This window comes from Salvelinus sp. IW2-2015, unplaced genomic scaffold (assembly GCF_002910315.2).
Source record: "Salvelinus sp. IW2-2015 unplaced genomic scaffold, ASM291031v2 Un_scaffold1615, whole genome shotgun sequence".
Taxonomy (NCBI): Eukaryota; Metazoa; Chordata; class Actinopteri; order Salmoniformes; family Salmonidae; genus Salvelinus; species Salvelinus sp. IW2-2015.
The window spans coordinates 60,223-77,210 of NW_019943034.1; the positions used below are offsets into that span (position 1 = coordinate 60,223).

The 16,988-nt window shown below is 43.6% G+C and overlaps 1 protein-coding gene across 2 annotated transcripts; it reads left to right on the forward strand.

The window, feature by feature from the left end:
* The first annotated feature begins 338 nt into the window (after positions 1-338).
* On the forward strand, positions 339-16,744 carry LOC112071436 (uncharacterized). Of its 2 annotated transcripts, XR_011475864.1 has the most exons (5): positions 340-923; positions 8,437-8,567; positions 8,775-8,945; positions 16,128-16,290; positions 16,640-16,744. XR_011475864.1 is itself a non-coding variant. In XM_070439395.1 (3 exons), the coding sequence occupies exons 1-3, from the start codon at positions 644-646 to the stop codon at positions 9,990-9,992; spliced, it is 1,629 nt and encodes a 542-aa protein (XP_070295496.1). In that variant the 5' UTR covers positions 339-643; the 3' UTR covers positions 9,993-10,332. The 2 variants fall into 2 exon arrangements, 1 of the variants encoding a protein (XP_070295496.1); XM_070439395.1 differs by lacking the exons at positions 16,128-16,290; positions 16,640-16,744 and having other exon boundaries at positions 339-923; positions 8,775-10,332.
* Positions 16,745-16,988: the final 244 nt, after the last annotated feature.

Sequence of the window (16,988 nt, forward strand, 5' to 3'; positions counted from 1 at the left end):
TGATGGAATTGTAGTATCACAAACAATAATCWGTTTATTCCTACATTTATCTTTGATGTTAATATTGCCAATTAATATATTTTCATGTAAATCTATGTTACTTACATCAACCACAGAGGAATTTAAAAGAGATACAACCCCCCTTGGAATCGCATCAAAAACAATTGCATATRCTTTCGGGATTATTGGAATTTTAAACGTATCAAGAAATTCCACATATGAGAGTAGATATCCATCCTCATTCAGTAACTGACCAACCAAAATAATTTTATTTTCAAACCAGTAACGAACGAAAAAATMGACTTATTTTTAAATCGTATATCTTTGTTGTTCCATATAAAGTATCCATGAGGGGAAAAGCGCGCATWCGCTTTTCATTTAGCCACACCCGGCTTGAGCTAACGTTACAACATCCTTTCACCTCAGTGTAAACGGAAGTAAACAGTGACCAAGAAAATTTCCACGTTACAGTTATTTATACTTTTTTTGACACTATGGAACTCTAAATATGACTTGTTTAACTGCACGCCATCACATACTTAACCCGTGTAGTCTTTATTTCGCGTTAGAGACAGGACTTGGTTACAGGACTTGATAGATGTTATCTAGGTAACGCTAGCTAGCTGCTAAGGGTTAACTAGCAATGGCTAACGGTATGGTTTTTCACACTCAGATAGCCTCCATCATGGAGGTACTAGCGAATGCAGCCGTGTCAGAGATCTGTAAGCTTGTAGACGACGACTATGCAGTGTGTCGTTTGGAAATAACTCAAAGCCAGAAAGAAAACAGGACATTACGGAGGAAACTACAGCTAATGGAACTGAAGGTGTCACGGGAGCGCGCAGAGAGGACAATGCGAGAGCGCGTCCACGCCAGTCCCAGAAGTGTCAAGATCGTCGACCGGTACAGAGGAATGGCAAGAGGTACATTTAGCAGAATAGTCCAGGCGATATGAAAATTATGTTCACTCTTTCATAAAGCATATKATTTGCAACACTTGTACAATTTGTGGCCCTGAACATTTCAATACTATCCAGCTGCAGCCATSCAGTATAACCTGTGTCTAAAACTAGCCTGTCAACAAAATCAATCCCCCCCTGAATTCATATTTTATGACTATAGAAGTAGAAAACACATTCATTAAAAAAYCAACGATTAACTCTGGACACCATCGCGTTTGATCACAAACACGTATATTTATTTATGCAATACATTTTCCAAAATGGATGAAAAGAAAACAATGATATGTATGTCCAAAATAATCCGTTTTAGAGGTACTGAAAATAATGACAAAAACATGTTATGGATAGCAAACACTTTAAAATTAACTCAGTGGTATCTGAACTCTTGATAAATGGAGGACATTCAATTATTAATCATGTYGGTAATTAAGAACAGTGGTATGATATYACATAACAATTTTAGCAATTTTATTTATCTTGCAGTGTTMAAAATTGTGTTCATATGAGAAAAAGTCTGAAACCAGTTTCTACATAAGTAAATATTKATATTTAAAGATAACAGGTTATAGCTATAAACATGCCAGTCTAGTGGTTTTAAAGGCAGAGGTAGGGCTGAAATGTTAAACCTATAGTAACAGTGAGGTTTTCCCTTCAGCCTCTCTAAAACAGAATCAAAGTTACAACAATACCTAAAAAACAAATCAGAAAACTGTCACATACTGAGAATGTATCAGGCTCCTTATCGTAACGCTATGACAAACATACCACACTTTTCTATCCACAAAATCTTATAATATGAACATGTGTAGGTTAACCCTAATGTTCATTTGTTAAAATACACTCAAGCCTTTTTCAACAAAAATAAGGAAGATATGATACATGACAGAGATGATAGAATCCCTCTTCTCTTTTCTWCCCTCTCTGTCCGCCCTCCTGCCTGCCAAACCGTGAGTCATTACTACGACCATTCACAGGAAAGATGATTCCTGCTATTCAATCAGTCAGGGACGTTGAGAACAAAAGGACAAACTAAAGAGCTCTCGAACGATGAGCCGTGGATAAAGGAGACAGGGCAGGGATGAGTTTCGCTGCACTGCGTTCCGGCCTGGCTGGCTAGTCGTCCTAAACAAAAATGGCCTACCCTGCTCCTTCAMTCGCCTCCTGCTATGTGGAACCAATGTGCGGAACCAATCTACTTGAGGATTTTGTGGTGGGGTAGAGGGTGAGGMWGGAGGTGAACGCGTGGATGTCGTTGATGAGCGTTGTGTTGGCCAGCATGGGCGAGGTGGGCAGGAAGGTCAGCTTGGACACTTCTCTGTAGGATAAAGTGTAGGTCTTAGGGCTCTGTTGGATAAAGTGGAGGTCTTAGGGGCCTTGGTCCTCTTCCCCCTCTGCAGGGCTAGGGTTGGGGCCACAGCTGCTCTGCCTGGTTGCTCTCCTCTCCAAAGCCTACCACCTGACAGAAAGAGAGACACACACACATACTCAAAACAGGAAATAGAGATTTCTAACTTAAATGGGACAATCTGGTGGACTGAATTCAACAGACAATTTGAAGTTATTTCATATCATAATGACTCACAATAGGAGGATAGTGTCCACATGAAGCACAAGAGAAGTTGCATGTGTTGTCACAAAGGGCCTTTAAGTGAAGGTAAACATGGAGACCGGTGTCTGCCCAAATGAAAAAATACTACAGTTTACTGTACAGTACTTAGTATAGACTTCTGTAGTAAACTTTAGAATAAACACAGTAGTATCCCTCGATCATGTGTATTACTTACTATAAAATATTGTAGTATACTGTAGAATACTATAGTAAATGCTACAGTATTATTCACAAAAAAACAATAGTAAATCCAACAGTAATGTCCAAAAACACGACACTTTTTTAAAAACATAGTAAATACTACAGTATTTAATTTGCATATACCCTACCCATTTCCCTCCCCATATCCCAATCTGTGCCACTCATAAGTGAGAAACCTACATGCCAAATATAGAACATAGTGTTCCATAAAGGTTATAGAAAAGAGCTCCTACTCTTTTTCTATTTGTTCAGACCTCAGTCCTACCTACAGATCTGGAAAATTAGCTCTTTTAGTATTTCTCCAGCAGGTTTCCTCAAGGTTTCCTCATGTCAAAGATAATAAAAACAAAAGCACTATAGTAAATACTACAGTAATGTCCACAAAAACACTACAGTATATTACAGTCCGCAAAAACACTACAGTATACAACAATCCGCAAAAACACTACTATAGTATATACTACAGTTTTCTTTCACTAAAGTATTTATACAAGAGTTAACAGTAAATACTACAGTATTCACTGTTGTGTTTTTGCAGACTTCAGTACACAAAAACACTACAGTGAATACTATAGTATATAACTCTAGTAATACAACAGTATTTAGACCATAGTATAATATAGTCTCTTTTTTTAAATGGGGAGGCGAGAGATACTTCACATTGTTCCAGTTTTCCAGACTGTCAATGACTGCAGAATGGGTCTAAATGATAGTAGTGGGTCTAAATGATAGATAGTGTAGGGGGAAAAAGTACATKAATAAATAACCTCATAGCCATGTTCACAAATGGTTGCAAAAACAAATAACCCGTTCATATTAACATGTAGTGACTGTTCAAATAAAAAGACTGATAAGTCATCACCTGAAGTAACCTCCTCAATAAGAGACACACATGGAGACTAAGCAGAACACTGTCATTGAAGTTGTGTAGCCAATGTTTGTACTCTGAAACCACACTCATAATAAGAAGTGGTTGGTTCAAAGACAGAAACATAATGTTTGAATTTAGGCACAAGGACTGTGGTCTCAACAGACAAAGGGACCGACTGAGCCATAGCCAGACATAGGAGCTTCAGGCACTCAGACATCTTGTCTCCAAACCATTTATTTTCTACCATCTCCGACAAAACATCTTCCCTCATGTTTTCATTTTCCGCTGTAGATGTACAATAGTCCACTAACTATTTGAAAGAAAATAACACTTGATTGTTGTGCTAGTTCATGGTTAGACTGGCATTGAGGTGACTCGCAGTACGCTTCATGCGCCTCCTCCTTTCTTTGTTTGTGAAAAGGCACACTTGAACCGTGCATTGTTTTGACAACAGCAAATACTCCATTTGCCTTCGCTGGATCCAGGAACTGGCTGAGCAGGTTTGAAGTTGAGGTGACATCCCCATAGTGAACACCTGAGGGCTTACTTAATACGTGCTTGGACAGCTTTTTCCTGTTTTCTTTCATGTTACATTTGGGGCGTACTACCGTTTGCCAGTTTTTATATGACACATACCCACCGGGAGATTATGTGATGTCCCAGCCTCTCCCCCGGTGGGTGGTGTACCAGCCTCTCCCCCGGTGGGTGGGTGTCCCAGCCTCTCCCCCGGTGGGTGGGTGTCCCAGCCTCTCCCCCGGTGGGTGGGTGTCCCAGCCTCTCCCCCGGCTGGGTGGGTGTCCCAGCCTCTCCCCCGGTGGGTGGTGTCCCAGCCTCTCCCCCGGTGGGTTGGTGTCCCAGCCTCTCCCCCGCCGTGGGTGGTGTCCCAGCTCTCCCCCGGTGGGTGGTGTTCCAGCCTCTCCCCGGTGGGTGGTGTCCCAGCCTCTCCCCCGGTGGGTGGTGTTCCCAGCCTCTCCCCCGGTGGGTGGTGTCCCAGCCTCTCCCCCGGTGGGTGGTGTTCCCAGCCTCTCCCCCGGTGGGTGGTGTCCCAGCCTCTCCCCCGGTGGGTGGTGTCCCAGCCTCTCCCCCGGTGGGTGGTGTCCCAGCCTCTCCCCCGGTGGGTGGTGTCCCAGCCTCTCCCCCGGTGGGTGGTGTTCCAGCCTCTCCCCCGGTGGGTGGCGTCCCAGCCTCTCCCCCGGTGGGGAGATGGAGGAGCTGATTCTTATTCAAAAACAAAGATTCGCAAAAACAATGGAAGTGACCCTGCACCCTGAAACCAAGGTTGCACCTGTAGATGCAACATCCTGTGGGAACAAACACAAAATGCAGAATACATTAACTCCAGATCAAAATGAATGAACACTAGTGACAAATATTATTGACCAACTTTTAGATTTAATTGCTCTACCGAGATGAGCATTTGAATGCAGGTTTAGTTTGATTCAGTCGGTGGCCATAGGGATTGTAGAGGCCCACAGAGGACAGTGATACAGCTTGCAGCACTGTGTGCATTTCTGCACCGGGGGTGGCTGCGTCCCTTCCTGCACACTGTGATTTGACAACAAAAAAACAAGAGTTATCGAGAACATTGTTAGCTAGAACAACAACAATATGAAGGAGGATTAACTTTCTGAGGACTAAGGATACAGAAAGTTACCTCTCTCACTGACCCCACTGCTGAAACCCTCATTCACACTTGTTTTATCACCCCTGGACTACTGCAGCGCCATTCACTACGGACTCCCCACCAAAACACTGGACAGACTTCAACATGTAAAAAATGCAGCTGCACGAGTCACACACACCAGCCCTTGAGACCCCATCACCCCACCCTCGTCAAACTCCACTGGCTCCCAGTTCAATACAGGATCATCTTCAAATTGCTCATGCTCACCTACAAAGCACTCAATGGACTGGCGCCCACATACCTTACTGACCTCCTGCACCCCTTTACTCCCACCTGTTCACTGCGCTCCTCCTCCACCGGGCCTCCTCCACCTCCCTCGCACCAGGCTCCGCTCCATGGGAGACCTGGCTTTTAGCACTGCAGCTCCCCAACTCTGGAACTCCCTCTCCATGTCAACCTCACGATCCATACACATATTCAGGTCCACACGAACACACTTCTTCACACAGGCTTACCTGGATTCTCTGTAGTCTTGAGCTTTTATCTGTCTGTCAAGTTCACGTCCCTGGTTAGTCTGTCATCATGTTTAGTGTTCTCCCTGGTTAGTCTGTCATCATGTTTAGTGTTCTCCCTGGTTAGTCTGTCATCATGTTTAGTGTGCTTTTATATACTTTATATTAATATTTATTATTTTTATCCTGTTGACTTTGGGTGTCGTGAAAATAAGTCTAATAATTATAATACTTTTTTATTTTTTATTATCATTATCATTGTGGGAGGATTTGCTGATTTTCTTTTCCTCTCTAAATGAACATCTCAAAATGAGCTTGATTTGATGTTATCTTGACTGGGAGTGTGATCATAAAGTGCTCCAAAATGGAAATGTTCTCTTCTGAAATATAATTTGAGGAGTGGTAGTTGACCCATACGTGCCCATGAAATCACCAGGTTCCTGGGTCCAGACAAATCAAAGGCCCTTGTGTCCCATGAATTTACACAAAGGTTTACAGGGTTTACACAGTCCACCATTATATAATAATTGAAAATCTTTATGATGTTGTACATGGCACCATTGTAATCCTTGACCATCAAAATATAGGGGTAGACATGGAAAATACATTATTTGGTTATGGCGGAATGGAAAATGCCCTCAGCAGCCAGGGGGCATTTTTGATGATGTACATGGTAGAGGTCGACCGATTATGATTTTTCAACGCCGGTACCGATTATTGGAGGACCAAAAAAAGCCGATACCGATTTAATCGACCGATTTAAAAAATATATATACAAAAATAAATAAATAAAAAGCATTGCGAAGTGCTGCTGGCAAACGCAGTAAAGTGCTGTTTGAATGAATGCTTACGAGCCTGCTGCTGCCTACCACCGCTCAGTCAGACTGCTCTATCAAATCATAGACTTAATTATAATATAATAACACACAGAAATACGAGCCTTAGGTCATTAATATGGTCAAATCCGGAAACTATCATTTCGAAAACAAAACGTTTATTCTTTCAGTGAAATACTTTATCTAACGGGTGGCATCCATAAGTCTAAATATTGCTGTTACATTGCACAACCTTCAATGTTATGTCATAATTATGTAAAATTCTGGCAAATTAGTTCAATGAGCCAGGCGGCCCAAACTGTTGCATATACCCTGACTCTGTGTGTAATGAACGCAAGAGAAGTGACACAATTTCCCTAGTTTAATATTGCCTGCTAACCTTTATTTCTTTTAACTAAATATGCAGGTTTAAAAAATATATACTTCTGTGTATTGATTTTAAGAAAGGCATTGATGTTTATGGTTAGGTACATTCGTGCAATGATTGTGCTTTTTTCGCAAATGCGCTTTTGTTAAATCATCCCCCGTTTGGCGTAGTTGGCTGTCTTTGTTAGGAAGAAATAGTCTTCACACAGTTCGCAACGAGCCCTGCGGCCTAAACTGCTGCATATACCCTGACTCTGTTGCACAGAGCGCAAGATAAGGGACACAATTTCCCTAGTTAAAATAAATTCATGTTAGCAGGCAATATTAACTAAATATGCAGGTTTAAAAAATATATACTTGTGTATTAATTTTAAGAAAGGCGTTGATGTTTATGGTTAGGTACACATTGGTGCAACGGCAGTGCTTTTTTCGCAAATGTGCTTGTTAAATCACCAGTTTGGCGAAGTAGGCTGTGATTCAATGATAAATTAACAGGCACCACATCGATTATATGCAACGCAGGACACGCTAATTAACCTAGTATTATCATCAACCATGTGTAGTTAACTAGTGATTATGTTAAGATTGATTGTTTTTTATAAGATACATTTAATGCTAGCTAGCACCTTACCTTGGCTCCTTGCTGCACTCGCACAACAGGTAGTCAGCCTGCCACGCACTCTCCTCGTGGAGTGCAATGTAATCGGCCATGATCAGTGTCCAAAAATGGCAATTACCGATTGTTATGAAAACTTGAAATCGGCCCTAATTAATCGGCCATTCCGATGAATCGGTGGACCTCTAGTGCATGGCGTCATTGTCATCCTTGACCATCAAAACATAGGTGTAGACATCACCTTTTCTGTGTTAATGTTTGATTCAGAAGATAACGCAAAATACATTATTAGGTTATGGCGGAATGGAAAATMMCCACCAAGAGGCGTTTTTGTTYTGCCTCCATATCAGAAAATGTKAAGGGAACCAAATTGTACAAGTGTACCAAGTTTCATGCTTTTATGAAAAAMTTAAGWTGTCAKCTKAAACTTGGCACATATRGCCTGGACTAGAAGGCAGAGGCTGCGGGGCCTGTGCCCTGTTKTCCTCTGCGCATGATTTTTGATGTGTTAACCACATATGGTTAACCAGAATTGGGTCTTGGTCAATTTTTGGATAGTATGCAATGATTCACCTGATTACTTAGCGATCTTGCACAAAGACACTATATCATATTCAAACCAGAWTCGTTATTTAACGCAATTCCTATTATTTACTCATAGAAAACACTGTGATGCATGGAACATAATAAATTAATCAATAAATAGTATATCAAGAAGTTATGAGAAGTGTTACCTTACATCCTTGTCAATTCTAGACAGTGTCTATATTGTACACAATACCATTCAGCYWTGACAGTAGTTAACCTAACCACCTCTTTTCCCCCAATCACACTCTCAGGTGAAGGACATCCCACTGGAGGCCACAGGAGCTTTGTGAAGCCAGCGGAACACAATACATGGAGAGATGACCAACCAATCACTGTTGATGAGGAGAGTGGAACCTCAACCCAGCACGTTATTGTGATAGAGGTTAGTTTAATAGTGCTGCATTAAAAAACGTTTTACTTTGTAAATCAAATGTGGCCAGTTTACTTCAGAAAGGTTCCCCTCGGCTATTCACTTGCTTACATGAACATCCTTATTTATCTGCCATAGGGGAGCTTGTGAGACTTCCCCACGACATTGTTATCCAATTCAACTAGTTACTGGCAACAACCTCCTCTCTTCTTGTGTCAGGCTGCAGATGCAGAGGCTGTAGGTCCTGGGGTCAAGCAGGAGAGGTCTGAAGGAGAGGAAGACCCACGGCACAGCAGAGACATCCAGACTAGAGCGGCTGGAGCACCCCCTGTAGCCACAGAGGACCCCGCCGCCGCGCCCCAGCCCAGGACCCAACGAAGCATCACGGAGGTCAGTGGAACGCCGAACGACGTCKTCAAGTCAGAGACCGACACAGAGACTTTAACTGTAACACACAGGCTCTTACATACAAGATCTGACCACAGATCAGACCCAGAGAGACTGGTGCTGGGGAATCTGGGCTGTCCTCCTGCTCCTGGCTCACAGTATTTACCGGTATTTCACCAGAGCCAGAGGACGGTTTATTCCCATGGAGATGTTGATACGTTAAACACCGGAGGTGATGATCCGTCTTGTTCTTACGTTACAAAGATGGACCCTGGCAACATATCCTTGGGTTTAGAGAGACAGACTGATCTGTCTAGAGGGGACTGGAACCGGTACAGTAGTAGTGTATACTCTGAAGGGTGCCTAGATAAGAAAGGGGAGTGTCTAGTTGTAGATGGGGTGACTGTGAAAGTGGAGGACGACACTCCTCTGACATGGAATGCCGACAAGACTCACTTAGGAGAAGGACACTCYCAGGGCAACACCAGTGACTTCTTAGACTACAGTGAAAGCTTAGCGACAAATCTAAATGTTGTGACCCACTCCCATTTACACTCTTTCAGGGATCGCGACCCAGTGTCCACGTCGATGGCGCCTTCCGATTTACAAGGCTGTGTCCTTTTCGATCAGGTATTGAACTCAAACGACAGGGCTAGAGCCCAGGCTCAGGGAGGAGGAGCCACATCAGGCAATAGTAAAGAGAAATCGTTCCTCTGCATGTTCTGTAACAAAGGCTTCAGCTGCTCCCAGAACGTGGCGATCCACCAGAGGGTCCACACAGGGGAGAAACCCTTCAGCTGTACCCAGTGTCACATGCGCTTTGCCCAGACTGGAACCCTGAAGAGGCACCAGAGGGTACACACAGGGGTGAAACCCTTCAGCTGTACCCAGTGTCATATGCGCTTCGCCCAGGCTGGTGACCTGAAGAGGCACGAGAGGGTCCACACAGGAGAAAAGCCATTCGCCTGTAATCACTGCGGAAAGAGGTTCTCTGAGAGGAGATATCTCAGGATACACCTGCAAAAAAAACATTTCCACTCTTTAACATAGAAAGTAACCATTCCACTTGATAGCTTCTGACGTTTAGATCCTACATTAAAGGAACACTCAGCGAGATGACATAGATGCAAAAAGTCAACCGCAGCAGTGGGTCAATTTCTACAACAACTAAGAGCGTTGAAGTGCAAGGCATTGTTGGATATACAGTAACTTCAGAAATAGTTCACACCCCTTGATCTTTTCCCACATTTTGTTGTGTTACAGTCAGATATTTTGTTGTTGCTGAAAATGACATGTTGTGTCACTGGCCTACATACAATACCCCATAATGTCAAAGTGGAATTATGTTTTTAGACATTTTTACAAATGAATAAAAAATTCAAAGCTGAAAGATCAAATCACATTTTATTGGTCACATACACATGGTTAGCAGATGTTAATGCGAGTGTAGTTAAATGCTTGTGCTCCTAGTTCCGAAGATGAGCGATGACCGAGCGGCAGAGGCAAGATGCAATAGATGGTATAAAATACAGTATATACATATGAGATGAGTAATGTAAGATATGTAAACATTATTAAAGTGGCAAGTGATCAATTRATTAAAGTGCCCAATGACTTTGAGTTTGTATGWYGGCAGCAGCCTCTCTGTGTTAGTGATGACTGTTTAACAGTCTGATGGCCTTGAGATATAAGCTGTTTTTCAGTCTCTCGGTCCCAGCTTTGATGCACCTGTACTGACCTCGCCTTCTGGATGATAGCGCGGTGAACAGGCAGTGGCTTGGGTGGTTGTTGTCCTTGATGATCTTTTTGGCCTTCCTGTGACATCGGGTGGTGTAGGTGTCCTGGAGGGCAGGTAGTTTGCCCCCGGTGATGCGTTGTGCAGACTGCTCCACCCTCTGGAGAGCTTTGCGGTTGTGGGCGGCGCAGTTGCTGTACCAGGCGGTGATACAGCCCGACAGGATGCTCTCAATTGTGCATCTGTAAAAGTTTGTGAGGGTTTTAGGTGACAAGCCAAATTTCTACAGCCTCCTGAGGTTGAAGATGCGCTGTTGCGCCTTCACCACACTGTCTGTGTAGTTGGACCATTTCAGTTTGTCCGTGATGTGTACACCGAGGAACTTAAAACTTTTCACCTTCTCCACTGCTATCCCGTCGATGTGGATAGGGGGGTGCTCCCTCTGCTGTTTCCTGAAGTCCACGATCATCTTCTTTGTTTTGTTGATGTTGAGAGAGAGGTTGTTTTCCTGACACCACACTCCAAGGGCCCTCACCTTCTCCCTGCAGGCTGTCTCGTCATTGTTGATAATCAGGCCTACTACTGTTGTGTCGTCTGCAAACTTGATGATTGAGTTGGAGGCGTCCATGGCCACGCAGTCATGGGTGAACAGGGAGTACAGGAGGGGGCTGAYAAGGCACCTTTGTGGGGCCCAGTGTTAAGGATCAGCGAAGTGAAGATGTTGTTTCCTACCTTCACCACCTGGGGGAAGCCTGTCAGAAAGTCCAGGACCCAGTTGCACAGGGCGGGGTTGAAACCCAGGGCCTCAAGCGTAATGATGAGCTTGGAGGGTACTATAGTGTTCAATGCTGAGCTGTAGTTAATGAACAGGATTCTTACATAGGTATTCCTCTTGTCCAGATGGGATAGGGCAGTGTGCAGTGTGATGGCGATTGCATCGTCCGGGGATTTATTGGGTCGGTATGCAAATTGAAGTGGGGTGGCAGGTAAGGTGGAGGTGATATGATCCTTGACTAGWCTCTCAAAGCACTTCATGATGACAGCAGTGAGTGCTAGGGCGATAGTCATTTAGTTCAGTWATCTTTGCCTTCTTGGGTACAGGAACAATGGTGGCCATCTAGAAGCATGTGGGGACAGCAGACTGGGATATGGAGAAATTGAATATGTKCGTAAACACGCCAGCCAGCTGGTCTGAGCATGAGTCAATAAGTATTCAACCCCTTTGTTATTGCAAGCCTAAACAAGTTCAGGAGTAAGCATTTGCTAAAAAGTCACATAAGTTGCATGGACTTACTCTGTCTGCCATAATAGTTTTTAACATGATTTCTGAATGACTGCCTCGTTTCTGTACCCAACACATACAATTATCTGTAAGGTCCCTCAGTCGAGCAGTGAATTTCTAACACAGATTCAACCAGATTCAAAGACCAGGGAGGTTTTCCAATGTCGCACAAAGAGCACCTATTGGTAGATGGGTTAAAAATATACAAATACTGTACATTGAACATATCCCTTTGAGCACAGTGAAGTTATTAATTACACTTTGYATGGTGTATCAAWACACSCKGTCACTACAAAGATACAGGCGTCCTTCCAAACTCAGTTGCCAGAGAGGAAGGAAACTGCTCAGGGATTTTACCAGGAGGCCAATGGTGACTTAAAGCGGTTAGGTTGAATGCTGTGATAGGAGAAACTGAGGATGGATCAAACACATTGTAGTTAGTCCACAATACTACCTAATTGACAGAGTGAAAAGAAGGAAGTCTGTACAGAATAAAATATTCCAAACATGCTTCTGTTTGCAATATTGCACAACTAGTAAAACTGAAAAAAATGTGGCAAAGAATTGTCTGGGATATGTTTGGCAAACACATCACTGGAGTACCACTCTTCATATTTTCAAACATGGTGGTGGCGCATCATGTTATGGTAGCTTTCGTCGGCAAGCACTAGGGAGGTTTAAAAAAAATTAAAAGAAATAGAGCTAAGCACAGGCAAAATCCTAGAAGAAAACCTGGTTCGTTTGTTTTCCAACAGACACTGGAGAAGAATTCACCTTTCAGCAGGACAATAACCTTAAACACAATGCCAAAATACACTGGTTCTCCCAAGACGACAGTGAATGTTCCTGAGTGGCCTAGTTACAGTTTTGACTTAAATCGTCTTGAAAATCTATGGAAAGACTGAAAATGGCTTTCTAGCAATGATCAACAACCAACTTGACATAGCTTGAATATTTTTTAAAGAATAATGTGCAAATATTGTACAATCCAGGTGTGGAGTCCGGGCCTCCCGGGTGGCGCAGTGGTCTAGGGCACTGCAGTGCTAGCTGTGCCACCAAGGACTCCGGTTCGCGCCCAGGCTCTGTCGCAGCCGGCCGGACCGGGAGGTCCGTGGGCGACGCACAATTGGCCTAGGAGCTCGTCGGTTAGGGAGGGTTTGGCCGGTAGGGATATCCTTGTCTCACGCGCACTAGCAAACTCCTGTGGCGGCCGGGCGCAGTGCACGCTAACAGGTCGCCGGGTGCACGGTGTTTCCTCCGAACATTGGTGCGGCTGGCTCCGGGTAGGATGTCGCTGTGTTAAGAGCAGTGCTGCTTGTTGGGTTGTGTTTCGGAGGACGCATGCTTTCGACCTTAGCATGAGACAAGATAGTAACTACTAACAATTGGATACCACGAAAAGGGGTAAAATTCAAACAAAAAAGTTGATTTACCCCAAAGACTCACAGCCTTGTAATCGAATGCAAAAGGTGATTCTAACATGTATTGTCCCAGAAGTGTGAATGCTTTTTCAATGCATTTGCTAAAATTTCTAAAACATGTTTTCACTTTGTCATTGTGGGGTATTGTGTGTAGATGGGTGAGGGAWAAACATCTATGTAATCAATTTTGAATTCAGGCTGTAACCCCTCAAAACACCTCAAAATGTGGAATAAGTCAAGGGCCATGAATACTTTCTGAAGGCACTGTATAAGGCATATACAGTATAAGCCTAAAAAGTCTGTTACATAGTGTTTGTACTGTGTAGGCAAGTGTTTACCAACTCCAGTCCTCAAATCCCCCAACAGTACACATTTTTGTTGTAGCCCCAGACAAGCACACCTCATTCAACTCAGAGGGCTTGATGATTAGTTGACCAGTTGAATCAGGTGTGCTTGTCCAGTGCTACAATAAAAATGTGTACTGTTGGTGGTACTTGAGGACTGGAGTTGGGAAACACTGGTGTAGGCTATATGATGTTCACACATYCCTAGTACATTACTTCCATTCAACTGCAGAATACAATTCCCTGGGCACTTTTAATGAGAAAATGAATACACTTTACCAAGTTAACAAACAGATTACCGACCATTTCGAATCCCACCGTACCTTCTCCGCTATGCAATCTGGTTTCAAAGCTGGTCATGGGTGCACCTCAGCCGCGCTCGAGGTCCTAAATGATATCATAACCGCCATCGATAAGAGACATTACTGTGCTGCCGTATTCATCGACCTGGCCGAGGCTTTCGACTGTCAATCACCACATTCTTATTGGCAGACTCAACAGCCTTAATTTCTCAAATGATTGCCTCGCCTGGTTCACCAACTACTTCTCTGATAGAGTTCAGTGTGTCAAATCGGAGGGCCTGTTGTCTGGACCTCTGGCAGTTTCTATGGGGGTGCCACAGGGTTCAATTTTCGGGCCGACTCTCTTCTCTGTTTACATCAATGATGTCGCTCCTGCTGCTGGTGATTCTCTGATCCACCTCTACGCAGACGACACCATTCTGTATACTTCTGGCCCTTCTTTGGACACTGTGTTAACTAACKTCCAGACYAGCTTCAATGCCATACAACTCTCCTTCCGAGGCCTCCAACTGCTCTTAAATGCAAGTAAAACTAAATGCATGCTCTTCAACTGATCGCTGCCCGCACCTGCCCGCCCGTCCAGCATCACTACTCTGGGCGGCTCCGACTTAGAATATGTGGACTAACTACAAATACCTAGGTGTCTGGTTAGACTTAAACTCTCCTTCCAGACTCACATTAAACATCTCCAATCCAAAAATTAAATCTAGAATCGGCTTCCTATTTCGCAACAAAGCATCCTTCACTCATGCTGCCAAACATACAAAAACTGACCATCCTACCGATCCTCGACTTCGGCGATGTCATTTATAAAATAGTCAATCACCAAATTGGATGTAGTCTATCACAGTGCCATCCGTTTTGTCACCAAAGCCCATATACTACCCACCACTGCGACCTGTATGCTCTCGTTGGCTGGCCCTCGCTTCATACTCGTCGCCAAACCACTGGCTCCAGGTCATCTACAAGTCTTTGCTAGGTAAAGCTCCACCTTATCTCAGCTCACTGGTCACCATAGCAGCACCCACTCGTAGCACGCGCTCCAGCAGGTATATCTCACTGGTCACCCCCAAAGCCAATTCCTCCTTTGGCCGCCTTACCTTCCAGTTCTCTGCTGCCAATGACTGGAACAAACTGCAAAATCACTGAAGCTGGAGACTATATCTCCCTCACTAGCTTTAAGCACCAGCTATCAGAGAGCTCACAGATCACTGCACCTGTACATAGCTCATCTGAAACAGCCCATCCAAACTACCTCATCCCATACTGTATTTATTTATTTATCTTGCTCCTTTGCACCCCAGTATCTCTACTTACACATTCATCTTCTGCACATCTACCATTCCAGTGTTTAATTGCCATATTGTAATTACTTCGCCACCATGGCCTATTTATTGCCTTAACTCCCTATCTTACCTCATTTGCCGTCACTGTATATAGACTTTCTGTTTTCTTTTTTCTACTGGATTATTGACTATGTTTGTTTATTCCATGTGTAACTCTGTGTTGTTGTATGTGTCGAACTGCTATGCTTTATCTTGGCCAGGTCGCAGTTGCAAATGAGAACTCTTTCTCAACTGGCCTACCTGGTTAAATAAAGGGAAAATAAAAAAAGTATGCAGATTCTTTGTTGAGAGGTGTATGTGTGGTTTTCAATCGTGTATTTACAAATTGTTTATGTTTAATAAAACACAAAATGGGACGTTTCATTCTAAGACTTCATTGAGACTCTCTTTAGTATACTCACATCTGATCTCACCCTATTCTGCATACACACAGCAGCGCTTTATAACCAAATTCTAAAAATACCTACACATACTCACACACTAACAAACATCTACTGTACACGTCAAAATAGTTTAGTCAGGTTTGTTGATGTGACTTAGAACTTATCATAGCTGACTTTTTTACCCATAACATCATATTTATGTCCACCATGATGGGTTTAACAACAACGAAGTCATTCTGTAACTACAGTATAGGACTCAAACATGGAGTGTTTACCCATCCCCACTATGTTGAAAGTTATTATCTGTGTATGTGTGTGTACGTACCTGAGGGTAGTGTATGTCGGTGTAATCTGTATCACCCGTCTCTCCAGGAGGAGGAGGGTCCAGAGGTGCTGCTGGTGAAGGAGGAGGGGTGTGAGGAGGGTCTGGGAACCCTGGAGGGACCATGGTCATGGAGGACAACCAGACACACCTCCTCCTGAACCACAAGAGGAACCAGCTGAGCAGCACAGGACCACACACAGTCTCACTGAGGTGAGTCCACTAAACTACTGTCTGAATGTATTAGTTCAGGGCCCGTATCCACAAAGTGTCTCAGAGCTGATCATAGATCATAATGAATGAGACTATGTAGGTGGGGAGCTGATCCTTGATCAGCACTTCTACTCTGAGACTCTTTGTGGATACGGGCCCAGATCTTATTAATTTTGTATGAAGTGTGGGCCCATGCCTTTGAATTATCAAACCATTAGTGTCAGGTAATCAATTCAACTAACACGTTTACATAGTACTCATAGCAATCCCTCATGCGCCAATCAGAAGATGCTCCATAGCAGGGTGCTCATATCATATCCAACATCCTCTCACTCTGTATCTCTTACAGTCAGTAGACATGGAGGATGGGAAGCCTGATCTGCTGCTGGTCAAAGAGGAGACGATAGAGGACGGACCAGAGAGCATTGACCTGCTGAGTGGACTAAAGATGGGGGAGCAAGGTAAGGGAGAAATACATATAGCCTACATACAGTAATAGATATTCAATGGGAATAGTGATGCACCTGGCTATTGTTTTAACAAATTATAATGTATGAACTTGACCAGGTGATTGTCAAACAAAGAACTCAATATGTAGAGTTCTCTGCCTTGTTTGTAAAGTATTTGGAACCGCTTCCTGCAGGTGGTTGGTTGAAACGAGACTGGCGTGCACCTTGCAGACGTACGAGAAGATAGAT